This window comes from Scleropages formosus, chromosome 5, assembly GCF_900964775.1.
Source record: "Scleropages formosus chromosome 5, fSclFor1.1, whole genome shotgun sequence".
Classification (NCBI taxonomy): domain Eukaryota; kingdom Metazoa; phylum Chordata; class Actinopteri; order Osteoglossiformes; family Osteoglossidae; genus Scleropages; species Scleropages formosus.
The window spans coordinates 19,777,844-19,801,439 of record NC_041810.1 but is presented as its reverse complement, the minus strand read 5'-3'; the positions used below and the strand labels follow the sequence as shown (position 1 = coordinate 19,801,439).

Here is a 23,596-nt window from a genome sequence, read left to right as displayed (position 1 = left end):
CGCTGCCATCCATCCATTATCACAAACCGCTTGTCCAGTGCAGGGATGCAGTGGTCTGCTCTGCCGCAGAAACAGGGTACAAACAAGGTACAACCATTACGTTACAGTCTAACACCTTTATTTTATTACCTCTTGTTAACTTCAAACTACATTACATGAAAACTCTTTTAACAATATTGAAGAGAAAAATACATCACCTCTATAACTTTAAGCAGTTGCTGGGGGCGGGGGGGGGGGTTCAAATCTGCAACCTCTGGACCGTTGCAGCGTAAACCGCTGCGCCACCTGCTGCCGCCGTTGACGTTTCTGATTCTCGTTTCCCTGATGCTCTCTGTTCAACTTTCCTTCACTTCCCGTAGTTGTGTTTCCCGTTCTCATCTCCCCGCTCGCGGGGCTCCTACCCAACAAGTCAAGGGATGAGGTTAACACTTTCTTCATCAACTGCATCAAGAAGATCATCAAGCAGAGGGATGAGCAGCCAGCCATCCAGGTACCATCGCCGCGTTCCACCGCTGCTCAAGAGCTTCCGACCAGGAGGCACTGCTGCGTTTGAATGTGTTGAAATGAGTCCTTTTTCGTCAGTCCGACGTTCTCCCGAGTTTTTCAACAACAGCGTGACAAGCCTAAAGTTAAACCTTGGTTTACTACGTTTCGCCATCATAGACATACGCGCACCCGCACGTCTTTTCCGTGTCTTTCGTACTCCTCAGCCTGTCTTATCTCCGCGTTCCAGACGCAACCACCTCCAAGGTCTTCTTCACCCAATCTCTGCTCCGTGGAGTTTTAGCAGTAGCGGAAACCCTCTGTTCTAGAACCTTCTACAGCAGGCCATGTGACAGACACACATGAAAAACACATGAACCCTAGAAATAAAGCTTGATAAATAATTATAGAAAAATCAAAAGTTAATCAGGATATATAAGAAAGATATGGGGCAGCTGGTAGCATATTGGTTAGAGAGACGCTGCCTCTGGACCCAAAGGTCATAGGTTCGAATCCCAACTCCAGCTGTAGTACCCTTAAGCAAGGCATTTCCCTTAAATTGCTTCAGTAAAAATTACCCAGCTGTATAAATGGGTAAATAATTGTAAGTAGCTGAACATTGTAAGTTGCTTTGGAGAAAAGTGTCAGATAAAAGAATAAATGTGATCGTAATTATATAAGGAAAAAGGGTACAGTCCAACACAAGTACATTGAAAGTAGAAAGATCCAGAAGGTAACAGCTGGTGTCTTTGCAGCCTTCGTGTAACCTGTGTCCCGTGTCTCGACAGTGCCGCCGTGACTTCCTGCAGCTCATGCTGGACGTGCGCAGTGGGCAGGAGTGCGCGGCGCTGGAGCAGTTCGACATGGTGAACCAGGCGGAGGAGGGAGCTCCGCCCCATCGGGGCGCCAGTGCCGGCAGGGAACGCTCCGAGGAGGGACCACGGCACGTACCAAAGAGGATAATGACCGAGGATGAGATCGTGGGCCAGGCCTTCATCTTTCTCCTGGCTGGATATGAGACGAGCAGCAGCACGTTGGCCTTTGTGGGCTACCTGATGGCCGTCCACCCCGAGTGCCAAGAGAAGCTCCAACGCGAGGTGGACGACTTCTTCTCTAGACACGTGAGTGACAGCTCTGTGCCTCTGGATCGCTTGCTTTTCCTTCTCTCCATGTTCTTCACGGTCTCCAGGAGGCCCCTCGCTTGCCTCGACAGTTTCCGGCCCAACCGGTCATCACTCACGTTCTACACGCTCATTGGCGGTTCTCTCGTCGCTCGTCATTCGCGTGTTAATCATTCTCGCGGCTTCATTCATTAGCCGGACGTACGGCAAAGGCCTCGAGAGCTTTCCGTAACACTCCTTTAATGGTGTTTACGTAACGCTGCGTACAGGTGGTCCTCGAGTCACAACGTATGTCACTTACAAGGACTCAGACTTACGATGGCCGTCGCGTCAACCTTTCACGTTATTTTTTTTATTGTTAATAATACAACCTATATTGACTAGTTTCAAGCCCCAACTTTCGGCCGTAATGCCCAAGAGCAATTGCGCCATTCTTTTTTATTTTTATTTAAACTGGCTAGCAAGCATTACCAGAAACAGTGGGTAGCATAGTGGCTCAAGCTGCTGCCTTTGCATCAGAAGGTTGCAGGTTCGATCCCCATCTCCGGTTGTAGGACCCTTGAGCAAGGCATTTACGCTAAATTGCTCCAGTGATATTACCAAGCTGTGTAAACAATTGTAACCTTAACATTGTAAGTTGCTTTGGAGAAACGCATCAGGTAAATGAATAAATGTAATGTACTGTAAGCAAAAAGTGAGCGTTCTAGTGGTGCTGAGAATTAGAAAACAAACTTAGAACTAAAGATGAAATTAATTGTGCAGGGAAAATATAATACTGTAATTATTATTACTACTCTGTATTGTATTTTAACAAGAGCAATGTGTGAAATTAGTGAAAAAAATAACAAGGCCTGATTATGCAGCATTCACTGTTTACATTTATTTATGTATCTGATGCTTTTCTCCAAAGCAACTTACAGTATTAAGGGACCATTATTTACTCATTCATACACCTGGGTAATTTTACTGGACCAATTTATGGTAATTACCTTGCTCAAGGGTACTGCAGCTGGAGGTGGGATTCAAAGGCAGCGGCTGCACCCGCTGCACTACCAGCTGCCCCTGGTACGAGGACCGAGGTGCACACAGCCGTAGGAAATTATTTGCATGCTTTTCTAAACATTTTTGCTTATAAAAGGCAGAAATATTTGACACATGAATCGTTTTGCCGCTGAAATATTAAGGTAAAATGCGTAGAGCGGAAAGCACATGTCTCAGCCAGTAACTTCACAGCGAGTGTTATGTGATGCAAATAGTTTTCATGCTCCCCCCCTTTTTGAATTCAGAGTTTGGGGAAAAGATAAGTTCTATTCTCATATGAATGTGCAAATTCCTCATTCAGCGCTGATGGCAATTCTGCTTCGCATCCCCAGATGTATGTAAATGGATGTAAATGGATGTAAATGCAGCCACGTCGAGAGCCCCTTCAAAGCTCCAGCGAGAGTGTGGAGATGCGCTGCTCGGTTTTGGTGGCGTGAATGAAATGTGTCAATAATAAACAAATGGAAAATCTGCTGACGTGTACACACGATAGATATGACGGGGTCATATTTTAAATCAGCTATTCTAAAAGCTGTCAGTTAACCCTTCTGGAATTCTTACAGTGCGTTTATTAAATTTTTTTTAAATTATCATTCATGGTGACAAAGGTGTTGCCGCTTTTAACCGTTTGCCAGGTCACATTTTAGATTAATGTTAACGACAGCTGGCACCCTAGTGGTTACAGCTACTGCCTTTAAACCAAAATGTCATAGGTTCAAATCCTATCTCCAGCTATAGTTGCTTCGCTCAAGGTACTTACCCTAAATCGCTCCGGTGAAACGGTGGCTGGTGGCGTCATGGTTGGAGCGTCAGCCTTTGGCTCCGAAGGTTGCTGGTCAATCCCCCCCTCTGGCTGCGGTGCCCTTGAAGGCCCCTTGCTCCGGGACCTTCGCCTTGCTGCGTGCCCAGGTAGCTAGTTGCGGCCCTGCGATGGACTGGCGACCCGTCCGGGGTGTGCCTCCCCCACCTCTTCAGCCTTGCGCCCGGCGTCTCCAGGATAGGTTCCGGCTCACTGCGGCCCCGGCTGGGACAAGTGCTTATTGACATTGGTTGGCTGGCTCTGGTGAAATTCCCCTGCTGTATAAATGGGTAAATAACTGTAAATTGCTTTGGAGAAAAGTGTCAGATAAATGAGTAAATGCTTGGCCAGTGTTCATGGTAACTGTGGTGGAAATACCAGTGTAATTCATCCATCGTGTGTGTGAGGAGTCAGTTCCTGGCTGCGTTAACGTGCTTCTCCCATCCGATCAGTCCACGACAAGCAGGATCCAGCCATCCCCTGTAGAACCTTCCAGAAGCGTTTCGTTTTGAGCTCCGGTCAAGAAAGTTTCTTCAGCACCCGATGCTTTTTTTTTTTTTTTTTTTATTACATCGCATCCACCAGCCTTTTTCGTCCTTTGTCTTCGCCGTCCGGTCAAAGGCGGCGTCACCGAGAGGCGGTCCCGCCCGGACCCCGCCGTTTCCGTCGGAGCGGAACCGTCGTACGACGGAGATCCGCTGTTCTACTTCAGCTGGTGCGTTTTCTCCGCAGAAGATGAGGCCCAGAAGAACAGGTGCGAGGATCACGTCGCTGCGTCCGGCCTCCTTTCGCGCTTTTCATCGGCGTGCAGCGATACCGTATTTCAGTCCTCCATCGATGTCATAAGACTTCCGGGACGTGTCGCTCTGAGCGGCAGAGGGAGCTTTATTGATTTACCGTTGACTGTTTTTCCCCTCGGCTCTCTCTGCGCTCCTCCCACGTTCCCCTCCATGAAACGCGTCTCCGTCTTCGCTCCGTTTGTCCAAATCCAGTTGCAGCTCGTTGGCACTGAAAACCAGCCGGTGTCCTGGGGGGGAGAAAAAGGAAAAAAAAAAAAAAAGACGTTTCAGGTGGATCTTTGGTGAGAATCCAAAAGCTGAACAGAGGTGTGTGTGTGTGAGAGCCAGGTACCTGTAAGTATGATGTACATGTATCTATATGCCAGTGTGTGTAGCTCTTCACTGTGTTTGTGTCCCACTTACCTGTGGCTGCTGGGGGTGGGGTGTGGTGTCCCGGATCGCTGGCTGTTTGATGGTCCCGGTGTGGTACTGCTCTAGGCCCACAGTCTCCCAGTGACCCACTCTAGCGATGTAGGACTGCAGGGTGATGGGGGGAGCCTCAGCTCCCACCGTACCGATCCACCGCAACAGCTTCTGGTGGACGGGGATGGGATCAGGGTTAGCGTCAACAAAAGGGTTAGAGTCAAGGATCAGTGCAGCACCACCTGGACTTCGGTCTCTAAAGTAATAAATGTAGACGTAGTTACATCAACATCCAGTTTCAGTAACCGTTTCGCCCTGATCAGGGTCGCAGTGATCCAGCACCTATCCTGGAAGCAGTGGGCGCGAGGCGGGGGGGGGGGGGGGGGGGGGGGGTACACCATGGACGGGACGCCAGTCCACGCATGACAGCTACACACACAGTCACTCACTCATTCACACGCTCCGGGCATTTTAGAGTCCCCGATCCACCTCAGCTGCATGTCCGGACTGTGGGAGGAAACCAGAGCGCTGGGAGGAAAGCATTCGGATACAGGGTGAACGTGCAAATTCCACACAGACTGAGGAATTTACTCACCTAACAGAGTACGGAGGAGCCGCCGTGAGGGGGAACTGCCGGGAACGGGAGAAAGACAGCAGAGTTACGGGTACAAACTGTATGTGTTTCTCACAGTGGACAATTATAATATTCATTATTAATGTCGATCGAATCGCAGCTCTTCATGTTTCTGAGGCTTTTACAGCAATTTACCCATTTATACAGCGGGGTAATGTTTTTTACTCAAGCAACTTGGGCTAAGTACCTTGCTCAAGGGTACTACAGCAGAAGGTGGGATTCAAACATGTGACCTCTGTGAGTTACGGTGGCAGTTCTAACCGCTGCGCCCCCTGGTGGCCTGTTTGTTATTCAGCGCACAGGACCGATCCTGGGTTTAGCGGAGTCCTTGCTGGCGGTCTGTACTTCCTGTACTTGCAGTTACGCCGCAATGGCGTGAAGGCAAACCCAGTTCCTGCGTACTTCCCAAATGTGGATGTCAAAGGTTCAGCTCAGTCACGGGGCTTCCATATCTTCAGTTTGACGTGTGTGAGCAGCTCGCATTTTGGCATACGCCACTTTTACATCTACTTTTCTCCAAAGGGAGGTACAGCTCAGAGGAAACAAAAGTGTATTTCACCAACATGTTGCAGAGCGGGACACGTGCCGCTGAGTCCAATACCACCGTTTACCGCTGTAAACAGATAGGAGATCAGGAGAGAAACGAATCTGAAAGAGATGTGTTTTTAGACTCATCTTGAACGTTGAGAGGGATTCAGCAGTTCCGAGGGAAAGAGGGAGCGAGGCACTTCGGCCTTTTGATTTCGGACTGCTTGTGCGTGGGACCACCAAGCAGCCAGAGGTGGAGGAGTGTGTCCGTCTGGGTGGGGCGTAGCGAGCGGTCAGGGATACATCGTTGGTCTTCTAGGCCGTAAGCAGAGCGTTGGACTTGATACAGGAAGCCGGTGGAAGGGGATGGGGGGACGGGGGCTTTGGTGGGTCAAACACACAGCTTGTGCAGCGGCGTTCACGTGAGATCATTTGCACCCCAGTATGAACCGAAGACATAGTTCAAGTCTGACACAGACTTTGAAGATGAGGGAGGACGAACATCTGAAGGAAAGGAGAGGGCTCTTTCGACCGGCACTGTGGGGGGTTCGGTGGAATGGGGCAGTGCTGCCCTCTAGCGTCTTCCAGGGAACAGAGCGCCGGTCACTGTGCGCAGGTTTACTGCCTGTATAGGTGTCTCTGTTCCTGTTTGGATTCCTGCTGGGGGTGGGGGACGGGGGTCTTCCATGTGGTGATTAGCCTGGAAATGTACTCTGCTTGAGACTCACACAGATTTTAACCCCCCCCCACAACATCTCCTTGGTGTACGGAGGGTGTTTCCATTATAAACCCCCCCTGGATTTTGGCTTTTGCCCCCCATGTTGCTGAGAGTCACACACTGGTCCAAATGACAGGTTCTGACCATCAGCCCCATTAACACATTAATGGCTGGAAGCAAAACACTGCACTGCGATGTGCTGGCAGTAAGTCCAGAGCGATCATGGTGAATCGACGGTACAACAGTCTTTGACTTGTGGGTGCGAAATGAACATTTCTATGCATTGAGAATTTAGTTCAGGGTATCTTGAAGGGGGGGGGGCATGGGGTTCAAGTCCTGCTTGGGGTGCCTTGCGATGGACTGGACTGGCATCCTGTCCTGGGTGTGTCCCCTCCCCCTCCAGCCTTACGCCCTGTGTTGCTGGGTTAGGCTCCGGCTCCCCGCTGTGTGTGTGTGTGTGTGTGTGTGTGTGTTGTATCTTGAAAGCATATTTGAAATCTGCTTTGAAAACACTCAAGGACACATTACTTTTGTTCAGTTCAATAAAATTCAATTCAATTGATGTACATCGCTTTGGAGAAAAGCATCTGCTAAAGGAATAAATAAAAATGCAATTCACTTTAATTCAATTCAGTTCAAGTCACCTTTGTTGTTCTTATACCAGTACAACAAAATTCAGACCGGGATGTGATGCAACATACAAATACAGAATATGCTGCACAGTAAAATAAAAAAAATAAATAAATAAAATAATAGAATAACTAGTAGGAGGTTAGTAGAGGAAATGCAGAACAGGCAGTAGAATAAAAATGACATAAAAACAATGCCGTTGTACTCTTAGGGAGTAGAGATGGTTGCTGTGCATTTAAAAACGTAAGTGTATACGACTTGTGTCTTAGGAGATGGAGACGTTCTTATGGGGGGGGGGATTTTTATGTACCAAAAGGGTGCATTTGATCTATATGAGCAGGGTGTTTACAGGTAATGATGTACGGAAATTATGTTTGAAACATTCTTCTATGATGTCGGGGGAAACGGTGGCACAGCCCCGAAGCCCTGTTCTGTGTCTTCTTGCGCTTCCTTAACCGCATCGCCTCGAACCCACCGCAGGAGTGTCCGGACTACGACAACGTGCAGGAGCTGAAGTACATGGACATGGTTGTGTCGGAGGCTCTGCGTCTCTACCCTCCCGGATTCAGGTGAAAGACGCCGCCCCCCGACTGCGATGTACCCGGCGTCATCACTCATAAAGTCGGCGACTAATAACCGAAAGCCTAACCCTAACTGCGGGCGGTCCTCGACTGACGTCCACCTGGACGTTTGACGCCCGTCCCATTAACCTCATTATTGTCGAGTCCCGACGTTTGGTCCTGACGGCCAACGCCGACCGTTCTGTCTGCTCTTCGATATTATCGAGTGTCCGCTCTGCCTCAAGGCCCCATATCTGTTATCGATGGGGTCAGAGTTTGGCTCTCCAATAGCGATTGCTTTTTGTTTACCAAACTTTTTGTTTGCGATTCCCTTCAAGTTACTGTTTATTTAAAGCTTCTAGCTAGAAAACAGTGAAGAAAGCAGATGTATAAATGAAAGCAAAAATAGTGCAGCACGAACATATAATACAGTACTCAATGTAAAACTAATATTATTGATTACCTGTATGTATATATATGCACATATATATCCTTGAGGTTCATATTACAATTTGCCACTTATGAGTAAGTTATGATGAGATCAAGGACAACCTGTATGTCAAGTTTATTATTATTGTTATTATTATTATTTTTTAGTCTTTTGTGATTTATGAGCAGAATAAGACAATGTGAAAAGGGCTACATTAGTCACCTCCTGCCCCTGTTTCTGGAAGATTCTGTATAGCATGCAACCCATTGTGGGCTATTTAAGCAGAGATCCACTCTGTGATGTGTCTCCTTGGCTTGGGATTCACTGGACTTTTTTTTTTCCCCCGGGTGGATTCGTTCTATCCTCGTCCTTCCAGGTTCGCTCGGGAAGTGGAATGTGACTGTGTGGTCAACGGCATCTTCCTGCCCAAGGGAGCCACAGTGGAGATCCCCGCAGGGTTCCTGCACTATGACCCAGACCACTGGCCCGAGCCGGACAAGTTCATCCCAGAAAGGTGAGGGTTCAGCAAGCTGGTTGGTCCCATACCGTAGGGCACCGGTGTACACCAGTTAGTGCAGTACAGGTGGTCCTCCAGTTGTGACACATGTGACTTATGACCACCTCGACGTATGGGAAAAAAAAAAAAAAAACAGAACACAATAGATTTATGAATGAAAGTGAAAATAATCAGTTGTGCAGTATGGAAATATAATCGTAATACTCTACTGTTATTATTGTTATTCTATATTAGTATTATTTTGACAATAATGAAAAAAACAATAAAACACTATTATACAACGTAGAATTCATGCACAATGATTTTTTATACATGCTTATTGTTCATATAATATGAGGCTGTTTTCAACTTAAGATAAAGTCAATTTGACATGGGGTTGTTGGAACGGAACCCCATCGTAAATTGGGAACCGAAAACTCTTTTCCCTTTTTGTCCCTCTTTTTCCAGGTTCACGGCAGAGGCGAAGGCTAGCAGGCATCCGTTCGTATACCTACCGTTCGGCGCCGGGCCCCGGAGCTGCGTAGGAATGCGACTGGCCCAGCTGGAGATCCGCATGGCGCTGGTGCACGTCTTCCGTCACTTCGCCTTCGTGGCCTCTCCCGAGACCAAGGTGCGTCCGCCCGTGTTTCTTGTTCTCTCCCCCATTGCTCACGTCACGTCAGTCTTGTTTACCGTTTATGGAACGAAGCAACAGTCCACTTCTGCTGGAAGTTTCCCAAAATCATCCACATCATCACCATTCTGGAAGTTGATGGAAGTCGAACATTTATAGTACGGTTATTAAAATCATCCTTGCTACCTGTTTCACCACATAGCCCAGTGGTGGTCCTCGACTTACGACATACGCCACTTATGTCCACCCGAACGTCTCATTAACATTATATTGTTTTCGAGTCCCGATGTTTGGTCGTTACATGACTCAGTCAGTATCGCGTTCTATGATCCAAAAATTTTGCTTTATTTACACAGCATTTCGTTTCCGATTCCATTCAAGCTTCTCTTCATTTAAATTAACGAGCGAGCGAGAAATTCCGGTGGTGCAGAAAAGAAGAGCGAAAGAAAACAGAATTAGAAAGCGAAAATAATAGTGCGCCATGAAAATATAATTATAAAATTGTACTGGATTTATGTTATCATTATTCTGTATTAGTATTATTTTAACATGAATAATGTGTGAAATTAGTGGGAAAAAATAAACCAAAGCCCTATTATACAGTGCAGCATTTACGCATGTTAATTGTTTGTAAGCGTAATACAGTACAATACAGTATAACGGGCTTTATGATTTACGACGAAGCCCCATCGCAAGTGGGGGACCATCGGTACTGGGATCGGTACTAAATATAGTACAGGTTTTCACACTAGTGTTCTGTTATTGTACCTTTACAAATTCCCAGTTTTACCCAGTTTGTTTGGTAAAATTTCCAGCAGTGTAAATTTGAGTAACTTAAACTATGAATTTAATTTTAGAATCTAAAAAAAAAAGTACCTTTTTTGGTTTATGCGCAGGTTCCCTTGGAGCTGAAGTCCTCCAGCACCCTGGGGCCAAAGGACGGCATTTTCGTGAAGATCACGCAGAGAGAATCGGGCGTGTCCGTCCCCGGGTTTAAACGTTAACGCCTCTTCGGTGCCCGCAGAGTCTGTCTCGGCGAGACCGAACCGGGACTAACTAACCCTTTACGAACAAATCACGAGCAATACTTAGTCTGTCTTTTAGTGAGGGTCGGATAGGAAACATTTATATGATTTAGATGGGTCTCATTTAATTCAGGTTTCAGTTTGCAAACGTTGCTGTGTCACTGTGTCACTTTTCTCCGGCAAAAGGTGATATCGTCTCATCTTTCCTGTTGGACCGCAAATTGGGAAGATCAGGGCCGACGTGATCCGGAGGCCGCGGAATATTGTGGATGGAGGGAGACCTTGGTAGGCCTGTCTGTCTGGTGTGAACGGGGGCTTCCTTTGTTTCAAACTTGGAATACTTCGGAGTGCTGTTTACAGTACTTCATAGTTTATTTTCTTAAGAGAGTTTCTTAACTTACTGACAGCATGACTAGTTGTAATGCCGTCATTTCACGTTTTCTAGCTGACAAATGAAAAAGAATTCAGAGAGATCCTTGGACGCTAAAGTGTTATTCTGGTGTTATAGGAAAGTTACACATTGACAAAGTCATGCTATTACCCTCGACTGGAAATGAATCGTGAATAAATGAATTATCAATATGGTGACAAGGACGAGGAAGACGGAAATATTGCAGCTTTCACTTCATAGATTCCATTGCTGCTGTTACTCTGAATACATTTGACCCCGGAATGTATGGACCCATTGGTATGGAGGATGGAGTGGAGCCCATTACCTCATGTTACGTTGTTTCCTAACCTTTGGTCCTCTGTGTCACATAATGAAACAAAAATAATTTGGTCTCAGCTCGTGTTTGTATTTGTTTTTATCTGAAAAAATAAATCTTTGGGAGAAAACCGACATAGCAAGCGCAGGGTCACAGTAGTCCAGAGCCTATACCAGAAGCATTAGGCGGGGTGCCACTGTCCTGTCGTGGACTGGCATCTCACCCATGGTGTACCCTGCTTTGCATGGTCATGCTCCCCCCTTCCGCACCCCCTCGGGCTGTGCATGCCATATTTATACTTATTCACCTAGCTTACGCTTTTCTCTAAAGCAGCTTACAATGTTGAGCTAAAAATTATTTACTTATTTTACGCAGCTGGGTAACTTTAAGTTGAGCAATTTATGGTAAGTACCTTGCTCAAGGGTACGACAGCAGGAGGTGGGATTCAAAGCCGTGACCTCTGAAGCCAAAGGCAGCAGCTCGAAGCGCTAAACCACCAGCTGGATTGGTTAATATAAATGAATGAATGGTTAATCAATGGCACTGTCAATGTGAAAGGATGCAGTTCATCACTGTTGCCTTGGCCAAACAGAATTAAGTTAATGTTCATCCAGTGCCTCCAGAAAATACTGACAGACTAGTACCATCGGCCTAAAGACTGTCACTGACGCCTTTGCTAAACACTGACTAGAGGTGTGAATACTTATGGATTCGGTTATTCTGTTTCTTATATTTTCATTAATTTGTAGAAATGCATTTTAACTTTGATATTTTTTTTTTCTGTTGGTCAGTGTCAAAAAAGTCTAAATGTATCCATTGTGATTCACTGTTGTTAACAATACAACATGGAAAAAGTCCAAGCCGGGGGGGGGTGAATACTTTCAATAGGTGTTGCATATACTTTATGAAACTTTCAGTAAGGACAAAAATAATTCTAAGATAATAATGGTCATTAATGAGTACATCCTTGAAGCAGCACTAGACTAACAAAATTGTTATAATTCTTGCAAAATCTGGTAAGTTCTTGTCCTCAGGTTTATAGTTGAAAAAATGCTGTTGTTAAGCAAAGTGCACAAAAATTCGCCCAGACTTACAAATCAGAAAACACAATGTGTACTGGCAGCACGAGCATGTTTTAAAATGTGTTTTATTACTTTTTTTTGGGACACAAAAGCTATTATAGGTTCTCTGTTAATGTTTCTTTTGAATTCACCAGAAATTGTCTAACACGGAACACATCAAGCTTTACAAGCGATTATAGCCCTCAAAATGTATTTAGTGAAGACTGCTTTAATAATAACAAAAATAGAAAAAAAAAGTTGTAATGCTTCTTCATATATAATTTTGTGTATTACTTAACCAGTTTGTCCAGCAGAATTTTTAATGACCTACTGGAGAATTACTTACAAACGGAGATGTTCCAGGGCTTCCATGGAAAGACTCCTCGCCAGCGAACAATGCGGTTACCAAGATTCATTAAGACACTTTGGATTACTTTCTGATCCTTTCCCTGAATTTGATGTCTAAATCAGTAGTTAAGAGTAGGCTGTCAATCTTCATGGCTTATAAAGCCTGAACAGAAAATTATAGAGGTTCTCAACGAGAAGGACAGAGGAACCCACCTTGAATGTACAAACATTTTAGAGAAGAGCCTCAGCGCCTCCTTTCCGAGTCGAGGACGTCACTATAGTATTCGATGAGGAACTGTGGGTAAATCTGGTGTTTCTCAAATATAACAAAAATGGCCGGGTTGCTTTCAGAGTCAACGCAGCTGTCATAGAAGCTTCCATTGATGCCTTTGGCAGGAGGGCGGAGGTAGCTGCTGTTCCCTCTGCAGAACTCCCCCACCAGAACCAGCGCCACAAACATAATCTTGGTGCCACCCCTGGGCTTGGAGTATCTGTCCGAATAGGACGCATCTCTGGCAAAGTAGCTTCCTGCGAACAACCACACGAATCTCGTGTCAAGGTGTTTGACCAAATATGGGCAGTCATGTCCTAGATAGGCCAAAGAGTCTTCAGGTTTTCATTGTTTCCAAGGGCTTGAACAGAGAATAACATCCTGGGCACTGATTGGACTTTGCCCAAATTAGTACATCAATGACTTGTGCAAGTTCTGGGAAACACAGAAAATCTGAGGATCCTTTGACAATGACAGACCATGATCAATGTGCCAAATTCCATGGCGGGGGAGAAAGGTCTCGACTGGGTTCTTTCCCTCACCTTTCCCGTACATCATCCCATGAACGCCGCAGATCCTCCAGTCAAAATTCTGCTCGCAGATGGCTTCCTTCAGCGAAGGATCAGTGCCATGGAACAGGAGTCTCTCATCTACCGTCTTGCCCTTGCTCTTCTGCTCCATCTGCTCTTTCTGCCTGTGGAACGAAACATCACTGTTGACCCACTCGTATCGCTGACACTCCGACACATTGCCCTTTTAATTAACAATAAATATTAAATGAACAACAAGGATATATAAACAGTTAACATGTATGAATGCTACATTGCAAAGATGCATACATAGATAGATCGATCGATCGATCCCTGGCGGGGGGAATTCATAATGGCCTTTGTTATATTTTTTCACTAATTTCATTCATTTTTATTTTCATGCTGGACTATTTCCACATTCTAAATGGGCTGTCTTTGACAAGAATGTTCACTTTTTCACTTGCTAGCCATTTTAAAGGAACAATAACAAGGGAATCACAAATTAAAAGTATTGCAAACAAACACAATCGCTGCTGGACAACCAAACACTGACCGAGACTGTAAAAAAAATAACAAATATTCGGCCAGCCGATATTAACGTAAGGGCAGATGGAGCAGTCGTCGTCGCACGTTATGACCAAATGGCGGGACTCAGAAATAATATAATAAAGTTAATGGGGTTATAAGTGAAATATTTTGTAACTCGAGGACCATCTGTATTACTACATGCTGTACACTATGTATAAGTAGTTACCCACAGAGCATCATATCTCTGCGGTATCTTACCACTGGAAGACCCTCCAGAGAGAAGTATTCTGGATCCTTTGGATGCTGTAGATGGTGCTGTGAGGCATGGTTTGTTTGAAGAGCTGCTCCACCTGTCTGAACTCCATCGCAGTGTTTTTCAGGTGAACGAGCTGGGGACACAAATCACACTCAAGGACGACCCTCAGATCGTAAGGCTATTCGAAGGCGCGAGTGATAAGCGTGTTATTTTGTGAACGGCCACTCCGAAAAAGCAGTACCCATAACAAGAAACCTGCGGTGGCTTAATTTAGCGCGAATCACTTGAACACGTTCGACTCCAGCGAAGTCACGACTGCCACGTGACACCGTTCTGTACCGAGGGCTGCTGTTGTACCTTGTAGGTGAAGTCCGGCAGAGCACCCTGGTCCCAGTGGGGAGGAACGCAAATGCTTCCAGAGTCTGTACTCCCACTGGTATGGAACAAACACGAGGGTCATGTTCAACCGTGGGGGGTTCCACCACACCGTGCCAATGACTCACTGAAAACACCAACCAAACCATGACCACCATTCCAGAAGAGGCGATGACACTGTGAAAACCAATAACTCTCAGGGTTAACAGAACATCAAATGAAAGACCAGCGATAAAGTGGTTTAGAGACTCAATCAAAGGCTCATCACAGCAAAATTCCTCTCTTGATTAGAGAGGGTACACAAAATTTGACTCGAGTTCTCCTAATAATATTCCCAGTTGACGTTAACCAAGCCGACACTGAACTTTTGAACAAAGAGCTTCACCCGAACCGATGGACACGATAACAGCAAAGACCAACGACGACTATAAAGTGATGCGATAAGCACGATGATGTGCGGCGAGGTGTGACAGCGGTTAAAGAGCTGTTGTTACCTCTTCAGTTTGCTCTGCACCTGCCGAGCCGAAACAAAGCGAGGCCTGCGTCTCACCTCCCTTTTCGTCTTGTACCTGATGTTCTGCTGATACATCCCTGGAGAAAACACAAAAGAGAACAGCTCCTCGATGTCGAAGGCCACAAGTAACCATGACATGCGTTTAGAAAACCAAATATTTATGGGAACGATCTGCAGGCGAAACCAAAGCTGAGCAAAGGAACCTGGGAAACACGTTACCTTTGAAGAAGAGCCTGTACTGCTGATTGGCTATTTCAAAGTCAATGTCGTTCTCCGCGTCCGCTAAATACAAATTCTCCAACGTCTGGGACGTGATGGCTGCAGCCTTTCCGTCAACCTGCAGGGAAAAGTAAAACAACTGAGATCTACCGAGGACACCTTGAAAAACAGAGCGTTTTCCCCTGGCTTGCGAAGGTAATGTGATTCTGAGAAAACCTTTATAAAGTGAATCTTCATAAATCAGATACATAATTACCATTAGTTTGAACGGTAAAAACTTATGTTTCTGAGAGGCAAAATTGACACGGTAAGGCAAAAATATGTCCAAATCCCATTAAAATTAACACACTACTTAAAACAGTCATTATAACACACACAAAGCAGCTTCCCTTTATAACTAACACTGTATGGCTCTATTCTTATTATTATTATTATTAGATGGCTTTCTACTTAATAATAATAATAATAATAATAATATTATTATTATTATATATTTGGATAACTTTATTATTATCATTAATATTATTATTACACTACCTTCCAATAATAAAGCCATCCAAATACGGCCCTTGTAAAGTCGAGTTCTTCCCCGGGACGACTGCAATGTAAAGGCTGCGGTCCTCAGTCCGTCACCCAAATGTCCCAACTGGTTCTCGGTGTACAATGAATTACTGGTATTAGGAGGAAGAAGAGCGAATCCTCTGACCTCGCATCCATACTCCGTCCACCCGCCCTGCTCGTCCCTCCAGTACCAGAGCCACTCCGTGGTGAACATGAAGTGGGGAGGCTTGGTGACAGAGGAGGCAGTGGAGAGGCGGCGCACAGGAGCCGCCCCGGATGTCATGGTGACGAAGTCCACCGGGCTGACTCCATTACTGCAAACACGCGGAAAGACGCCCACCAATCATGCAATACGAGAAGAAACGGATGCAACAACGTACTGTTGTGGCTTTTCGCGAAAAGCAGGAAGTGCCACGACGACTTACTTTTGCGCCTCAAGAATGTACTTTTCTTGCATAATTTTTACAGTGTGGGGGGCGCGGTGGGTCTGGGGTTCAAGTCCCGCTTTGGGTGCCTTGCGATGGACTGGCGTCCCCCCCTGGGTGTGTCCCCTCCCCCTCCGGCCTTGCGCCCCGTGTTGCCGGGTTAGGCTCCGGCTCCCGGTGACCCCGCATGGGACAACTGGTTTCAGACGACGTGTGTGTGTGTGTGTGTGTGTGTGCGTTCATTTTTACAGCATAGCTAGTCTGCGAGTTATAACATATGCGTTTTAAAGTATAGCTGTACATGTGGTAATACAGTATGCGGTACCGTTTTTTACACGTAAGCCAGTCTGTGAGTTACGACATGCGCCATTTCCGAATCTTTACGCCATTTCCCTCCGAGTTAAAACCGATTTAAAATGACCTTGAGCGGAAAAGTGAACGTTCCGACAGGTTAAAGGGGAAAGCAACAGATTTCGAAATGAAACTGAAAATAATAGTGCGGCGCGAAGGTGGACGGGACGGCCGTCGTAAAGCCTGGGTGTTCACGACTCACGGACGATGGCGGTCGAGGACCACCCGTGCGCTGTTGTGTAGCACGTCCGGAAGAGATTTACACGACAAGACGAACCTCGCGTCGTTTCCCGGATTGCAGAAGGCCCTCTCGACATCCTCCGCATCAGGAAGATCTCTCCAGGTTGCGCCATCTGCGTCCAACACTTGCCATTCATACGGCAGGTGGTAGTGGACGCGGATGCACCTCTCTGTCAAGGCACGGAAACACGGAGCGAGAAAGGTCACGGATCAGCCGCGCACGTACCAAACATCGTGGCTGAAATCACAGAGGATCGTAGCGTTTATCGCACTACCTTTGAAGCTGCAGTGCTTGCGAACGAAAAACAGGCAAATTTCACCGCTCTCCGCTTCAGAGGCCGAAGAGCTCGACGACCGTCTGGGACGCTGTCTCAAGGCTGGTTTTGCCGCTTGGCTTTCTGTACAGGAGAGAGCAGGGAGAAGTGACGCGTGGAAACCGTGCGGGAAAGATCCGGCACGAACGAAACGCACCGGGCTTCAGGCGAGCGGGAAAGCGAGCGCGAAAGACAGCGGTGACACGGCCGCACCTGTCCTGCTAACTTCCGGTTCGCCTGGTTTATGGCTTGCGATGAGGAACTTGTTCTTGTACAGCTTCTGCAGCTTGCGGATGTTCTCCCGGCTGAGGCCTCTGCCCTCCAGGATCTTCGTGGCGCTCTTGTCGAACGCGTGGGCCCGCTTGCAGGAAGTGCCGAACTTGCAGTCCCCTTGCAGGAAGTGCAGGCAGACGTGGAGGGAGGTGCAGCCGTCCTTGAACTTGCACGAGCCGTGTTCGCCGTTACCCTTGTTGTAGTGCGAGCAGATCTACAGCCAGTCAAATGCGAGAGCTTCAGCAAAGCGCCCCGACCGCGGCGGCTGAAGGAACCGTGCGGCCTTGGGCGGTTCGGCCCACGACCTCTCACCTCGGGCAGCAGGTAGTCGTCATTCTGAAGCAGGAGCCAGAAAACCTCCGATTCCGAGTCCTGCAGGTCTTGCAGCCCCTCTTTCTTCAGAACTGCTAGGTTGTGGCTGGACTTCAAGTCATGGGAATTTTTGCATTTATTCCTAAAAGGAGGAATATCAAAAAATTGCACCGTAATCCCAGCTCTGGGAAATCCATCCGAAAAAAGGGGACGGACAGAATTCTCCAACTTAGCGACTGAACGAACGATCAATTTTCACAAAACGCGGATGCGTTTCAGCCAAGTGCCTTCATCGGTGTAAAGAGTGTGGGCATCAGGTGAAAAGAGGTGAGAAATTCCCAATGGCCAGACATTTGAATACAAAACCTTTATATATATATAATATATGTAATACTGTATATGTACACACACAGACACACATATACAGGCAGTTCCCGGATTATGACCGAATTCCATTCCTCAGGTTGTCTTTGTTAGATTTTAATGTAAATCAGGACACTTAGGTATGGTGGGTAACTAACGTCAGTTTGTCGAATGTTTGTATATACTATATCGTGTTCCTTTCTATGCATAAAAAAACATTAAAGAAACACTTCCGGATACACTAAAACATCTTTAATATAACAATACAGTAATAAAAAAATAATACAACGTAGTAATGTAATGATAACAATAAGTGTAACTTCCGTATTTATAACAGAGGGAGACAGAGAAAAAGATAATAATAAATGTTACTACTGTCATTATGAACAGAGGACACGGAGGAGGCTGGACCCAAATGCAGGATCCTTTATTCAGATTGAAAAGACTAGACGTGTTTTCGTGGTCGGGGACGGGCGACTGGTCGGTCGGTCGATCGGCAAACTGAACAGAGGCGAGGATCTGAAATCGTGGTCGAGGGACAAGGCGGGCAGTCTTTATCAAATAGATGTGGAATGGGACTGGGGGAGGGGGTGTAGTGGCGCAGTGGGTTGGACCGGGTCCTGCTCTCTGGTGGGTCTGGGGTTCAAGTCCTGCTTGGGGTGCCTTGCGATGGACTGGCATTCCATCCTGGGTGTGTCCCCTCCCCCTCCGGCCTTATGCCCTGTGTTGCCGGGTTGGCTCCGGTTCCCCGCCACCCCGTATGGGACAAGTGGTTCGGAAAATGTGTGTGTGTGTGTGTGGGACTGGGACTGGGGGGCCAATGAGGGACAGGAGTTGGAAGAGCAAAACGAGATAGGTTTGAGGACGCAGAGGGGACGACTGTCTCAAGTGAGATTCCGCAGCTGGGAAGAGGTTGAGAAGTGTCCTTTATAGCCGAGTGCATCGACTGAAGCTGCTGGTCGAGGTGCGGAGTGTGGTCGTGACAACTACAGAATTTGTAATAGAGATAGAGTGTGGGTGTGTATGTGTAAAATATAAAATAAACTTCAATGTTCGCTTTTCCAATGTTTGCTGGTGTTTCACTTTCTTCCGGTCGCTTTATTATTTCCACTTTAGTTTCAGCCATTGTTTTCCTTTTCTTGGATGCATCACATTTACATTTTGCTGCCATGGTTATGAGGGCAAAAACAAAAAAATTAAAGCCGACTACAGTAACACGAGACACTTAACAGGAAAAGAAGGAAGTCTTTTTCCTTCCTCGGGCTCACGCGGGGCCCCGCCTACGAGCTGACAAACCGCTGTAGACACGCAATGTTCCGACGCGCTTCGCAAAGTAGCGCCTGTTTGTTATTACGAACCATTGTATGCAACGCAAATTTTTAACGTGAAAGCTTTAATTATGAAGTTTTCATTTGATTGTTACTTAAGGCAGGTAGGTAGGTAGGTTGGTTGTTTGGTTACTGAGGGTTTGGCCGGGTCCTGTCATGTGGTGGGTCTGAGGTTCGAGTCCTGCTCGTGGTGCCCTGCAGCAGACCGTCCGGGGTGCGTCCCCTCCCCCTCCAGCCTTACGCCCTGCGCTGCCGGGTTAGGCTCCGGCTCCCCGCGACCCCGCTCGGGACAAGCGGTTTCAGAGTGTTTCCGTGAAATTGGAATTACTGTGATTTCCCTTCCATTAGCTGTACACAACTTATTGCCTAAGTACCAAATAATCCACTGTGGTATCTTACACGTTACTTGAATGCTTTTTCTTACATGGGTGTGATACGGCCCGCTGTAGAAGCTTCTGGAAAACGGAACCTGTACTACTGGTAAATTCCACTTAAGGAGGCCTCGGGAAGCCCGTGTCAAATACTAGGAGACGGGGCGGTGTTGGGGAGTGTAGGAAGACGCAGCAGGGACGTGCGGGGGCAGCTGTCTGCAGCAGATAACGTGGCGAGCGCTGCAACAAACCAGGTTTTTAAAGCTTTATTGCGCCTCCTTATTGAATGGCGAAAAACCTCAAATAAAAAAAAAAAAAAAAAAAAAAGAATCAATTCCAACAACAAAAAAATAGCCTGACAGGAGGGAAATTTCTCTGGATGTGAGATGTGCTCAGAAATACAGGTATGGATTTAATTCTCTCTGACGATGGTACACTGCTCATTACACTGCAGAGGACGAACACAGCAAGGAAGGCATACCGTTAAACATGGTAAAGGTCTCAACGAGACATGAGCTATACACACACACACACACACACACACACAGAGTTCCAGTTGCTTATATAAGATACCGGATATTCGTCTGCAACACTCCAGTCCAACTCCCTCCGCGAAGCATATCAACTTCTGCCCAGGGTACGAGAGGGAGCTAAGGATGTTTTCTCAAGGCCGCGACAGCTGCGGCTGGTTACCGGTCCATTACTCCGCAATCTTGTTTCTTCAGCAGAAGATCGGACGGCGCTTCTCGTCTCGGCATCTTTTCTCACGACCTTTCGGAAGCTTTTAAACACCGATTTACATTTTACACGTCTACGTCCGCTTTCGACGCGTGCTCTGAGCCCACGTCCTCTCGACCGAGCGTTCAGCTCAATCACGCGACGGTTCCATCGGGGAAACCGTCACACGACTAGAAATTTTCCGAAGCCAATGGCCCCGCCCTCACCAATAGGTGAGGCTGCACAGTCAGAGCTGATACAGAGCTGCTTGAAAGTATGTGACCTACAGGTGAGCATTGAGGTGGGGCTGCAGCTGTGTGTGTGTGTGTGTGTGTGTGCATACAGTATGTGATAATAATGTGACTTGCCATGGCTACCCAGATGTATGCCTGGGTAAATCAGTGTAAGTAGCTTCATATGCAGGAAACTAACAGAAAACTCACACCTGTTCACTGACGTGTCAACATACTGTATAGTACAGTACACGTGTACCGTATGCATAGCCATTTACAGTGCTGCCAACAAACAGTACGTGAACCCTGCGTGTCCCTTAGTTTTACCACCGAATGGTTATTTAATGGGAATCGGTGTTTCTCCTCATGTGACACAATAGGTGCGTGATGAGTAATTCCATATGTTACCTTAGAGGAACTCGTGTGTGTAGTAGTAGGTAAGTGGATCGGGGGGGTAAATCATAGTCGTTTTTTGGTTTTATTCGTTTAAGATTTAACATTTCAATGTTATAAGTGTCCTTCACTTCATAGAAGAACAGTGATCATCCCTACACCCACTTACTGCTGCACTGGATACAACATCTCAAGACAACAAACCTTTAAGCTCAAAGTTCAATATAAAGGCTTGGAGAACCGACAGTTCTTATATATAACATTTATTTTTATTACGTTCATAATGATAATATACATTTTTTTTTTTTTTTAACTGATTGAGATACATATTTCACATACACAAGTACACGTGGCGTGTCCTCGCGCACCTACCTGTACCTGCACTGGCCGCACACGAAGTACCTGCACAGGTGCAGCTCGTCGCACTCGTGCTCGCCGCTCGCCGCCGGCCTCTGGCACACGCGCAGCGCGGTCCTCGCGACCACGACGCTGTCGGCGGCCGGAGGACAGGCTGCGCGCGCGCTCCCCGCTTCACCCGCGACGGCGACGACGCATCTGTTCGCGTCGCGCAGGAAGCGCGCGAGCGGCTCGTCGGCCCCCGTGAAGGACTGGCGCGTGACGGCGCGCAGCCGCCCCAACTCCAGAGAGCCCTGGTTCTGGCACAGGAGCTTGGTGACGAAGCTGGACACGAGCGCGGACATGGCGAGGCGCTTCCCTCGGTGCCGCCGCCGCGCGCCTTTCGCTTTCCGGAGAAACGAAACCGAAGGAGGCGCGCGCGAAAAGGCGGGGTTTGGGGTTGCCGTTTTCAGCCGCCACCAGGTGTCGCTATTTCGCACGTCGTCAAAATGTTTGACTTTTTCATACATCTAGGATGCGCTTCCTCGATTGAATCGAAACAAACAGAGCGCGGGAAACAAAAGCAACAAAGGCAGCTACAGCGTTCTGCAAACATATCAAGGGAGGTGAAAAACAACGTCGGGGTACATCTTGTTACAGCTGAAATGAACATTATAAAAGGAGTCGAGAGAGATCATTCCCCTCACTGACTGTGCAAGAACAAAAACAGTGGAACGGTTTGTTTGTCTCATAGAGAAGAGAAGAGAGTACCAAGAGTCTCTTTAATAAAAGCAGAATTTGTGGAAGTTATTACAAGGAACTCCTCTCTTTGCTTCCTCCACATGATTGTGTCGGTTCCCTTTGTTCTTTTCATTTCCATTTACATTCTGTTGCTTTTTGGTTCTGAGAAAAAAACTGAAGGAAAAGCTGCTGTAACGACCTGGCTAATTAGTTAGCCCAGATCCTCACGTGGATTCCAGAAAGGCGTATAATTATATAAACCCAGACGGACATGGAAAAAAGGAAGCTCTTCTTTTTAATAGCTTGTAGGCAACTATGGATGACATATTTCACACAGCTGTCTTTACGATAAAATAAACAACCTTAAAGTAAACTCCAAAACGTGCGAGGCACAAAATGTGTACACGGCCAAGTACACCAGCCTGCGCGCGGGGGGGGGAGGACCGAGAGGGGGCAATCCCTTAGTCGCCATCATAATACGTCATCATTACACTGCGTTGTATATTTGGGAGTCTCGGCTCTACGAAGAACTTTATTATTAACAATATCATATATCTTAGCTATCGTAAAGTATCCGATTTTCCAACATGAGTAGTTTGACAACTGGCAAACAAAGGTTCGTAAGGGAGCTTGTGTGCCTTTGCCACAGATTGTTTTACATTTACTTTTATTTAGCAGATGCTTTTCTAAAGGGACTCTATGTGGTGTTATCAGCCCACACACCTTATTCAGCAAGGTGACTTACACTGCTAGATACACTACTTACACTGGGTCACTCATCCAGACATACTTCAGTGAACACACTCTCTCTGTGACACTCACACACTATGGGGAACCTAAACAGCATGTCTTTGGACTGTGGGAGGAAACCAGAGCACCCAGAGGAAACCCACACAGACACGGGGAGAACATGCAAACTCCACGCAGACTGAGCGGGGATGGAACCCACGTCCTCTCGCACCACCCAGGTGCTGTGAGACAGCTGTGCCACACGCTGTGCCACCCACAGTTTTACAGTTGATTTTTCACTCCTTCAATGAGTTCATTTCAGATACAGCAACATTTAGCAAACACAACCTACCGTGTCAGTTTTTGGGACGTACCAAAGAACAGTTTTTTTTCTTACAACAAGGGTGACATAGTGGTTCGTAATATCTTTTCGGTTTTAAATAAAGGTCTGATAATGAAGTTAAGCTCTTTTTGGATATGGCTATTTTGGATCTTGAGAAAACAGACTTCAAGGCCAATAGAAACTTTTCGCTTCCTAAGATATTAGCAGGAGTCTCCAAAATCAGGGCTGCCAGCAGATGCCATACTTACCAATGACAGAAGGAAATAAAGAGGCGGCTGTACTGAACCTTCAGTCGATGACCCTTAAACATGATCTGGGACAGAATGCCAGCAGGGATGGGATAGCAGTCACCGCAACCCCCAGAAATGAGACGACTACACCGCAACGACAGGACCACTCCTTTATTAGACAGAATAGCACCTGATGTGCTCCCAAACTTGTTCTAATGCTACATGC

The 23,596-nt window shown here is 46.7% G+C and overlaps 2 protein-coding genes across 9 annotated transcripts in view; one reads left to right on the top strand and one right to left on the bottom strand.

Annotated features, from left to right (window-relative positions):
• Window positions 1-10,855, top strand: part of tbxas1 (thromboxane A synthase 1 (platelet)) — a 38,386-nt gene extending 27,531 nt beyond the window's left edge. For 5 of the 6 annotated variants that reach the window (XM_018754983.2, XM_018754982.2, XM_018754984.2 and 2 more), the window contains 6 exons: window positions 360-490; window positions 1,272-1,604; window positions 7,637-7,725; window positions 8,523-8,660; window positions 9,111-9,273; window positions 10,173-10,855. In XM_018754983.2, the coding sequence (XP_018610499.1) occupies window positions 360-490; window positions 1,272-1,604; window positions 7,637-7,725; window positions 8,523-8,660; window positions 9,111-9,273; window positions 10,173-10,280 (962 nt within the window). In that variant the 3' untranslated portion in view covers window positions 10,281-10,855. Of the gene's footprint in view, window positions 1-359; window positions 491-1,271; window positions 1,605-7,636; window positions 7,726-8,522; window positions 8,702-9,110; window positions 9,274-10,172 lie in introns of those variants that run through there. The other variant, XM_018754985.1, reaches the window with a different exon arrangement.
• A 574-nt stretch (window positions 10,856-11,429) lies between these two features.
• On the bottom strand, window positions 11,430-22,049 carry parp12a (poly (ADP-ribose) polymerase family, member 12a). 3 transcript variants are annotated; one of them, XM_029252383.1, is made up of 12 exons: window positions 21,364-22,049; window positions 17,587-17,728; window positions 17,215-17,488; window positions 16,963-17,085; window positions 16,725-16,857; window positions 15,817-15,985; window positions 15,111-15,228; window positions 14,872-14,968; window positions 14,360-14,435; window positions 14,005-14,135; window positions 13,231-13,382; window positions 11,430-12,945 (listed from the first exon to the last, which is right to left on the bottom strand). In XM_029252383.1, exons 1-12 carry the CDS (start codon window positions 21,855-21,857, stop codon window positions 12,662-12,664), a joined length of 2,193 nt encoding a protein of 730 aa, XP_029108216.1. In that variant the 5' UTR covers window positions 21,858-22,049; the 3' UTR covers window positions 11,430-12,661. The 3 variants fall into 3 exon arrangements, with proteins under 3 accessions (XP_029108216.1, XP_029108218.1, XP_029108217.1); XM_029252385.1 differs by lacking the exons at window positions 11,430-12,945; window positions 13,231-13,382 and having other exon boundaries at window positions 14,055-14,135; window positions 14,360-14,554; XM_029252384.1 differs by lacking the exons at window positions 11,430-12,945; window positions 13,231-13,382; window positions 14,005-14,135 and having other exon boundaries at window positions 14,143-14,554.
• Window positions 22,050-23,596: the final 1,547 nt, after the last annotated feature.

Excerpts from the sequence above, each read along its gene's own strand:
- parp12a (XM_029252383.1), bottom strand. The coding sequence starts at position 21,857 with ATGTATGAAAAAGTCAAACATTTTGACGACGTGCGAAATAGCGACACC. Across the intron at positions 15,986-16,724 it reads AATCCGGGAAACGACGCGAG|TAATGGAGTCAGCCCGGTGG; the intron begins GTTCGTCTTGTC and ends GCGTGTTTGCAG. Across the intron at positions 14,436-14,871 it reads GTGCAGAGCAAACTGAAGAG|TGGGAGTACAGACTCTGGAA; the intron begins GTAACAACAGCT and ends GTTCCATACCAG.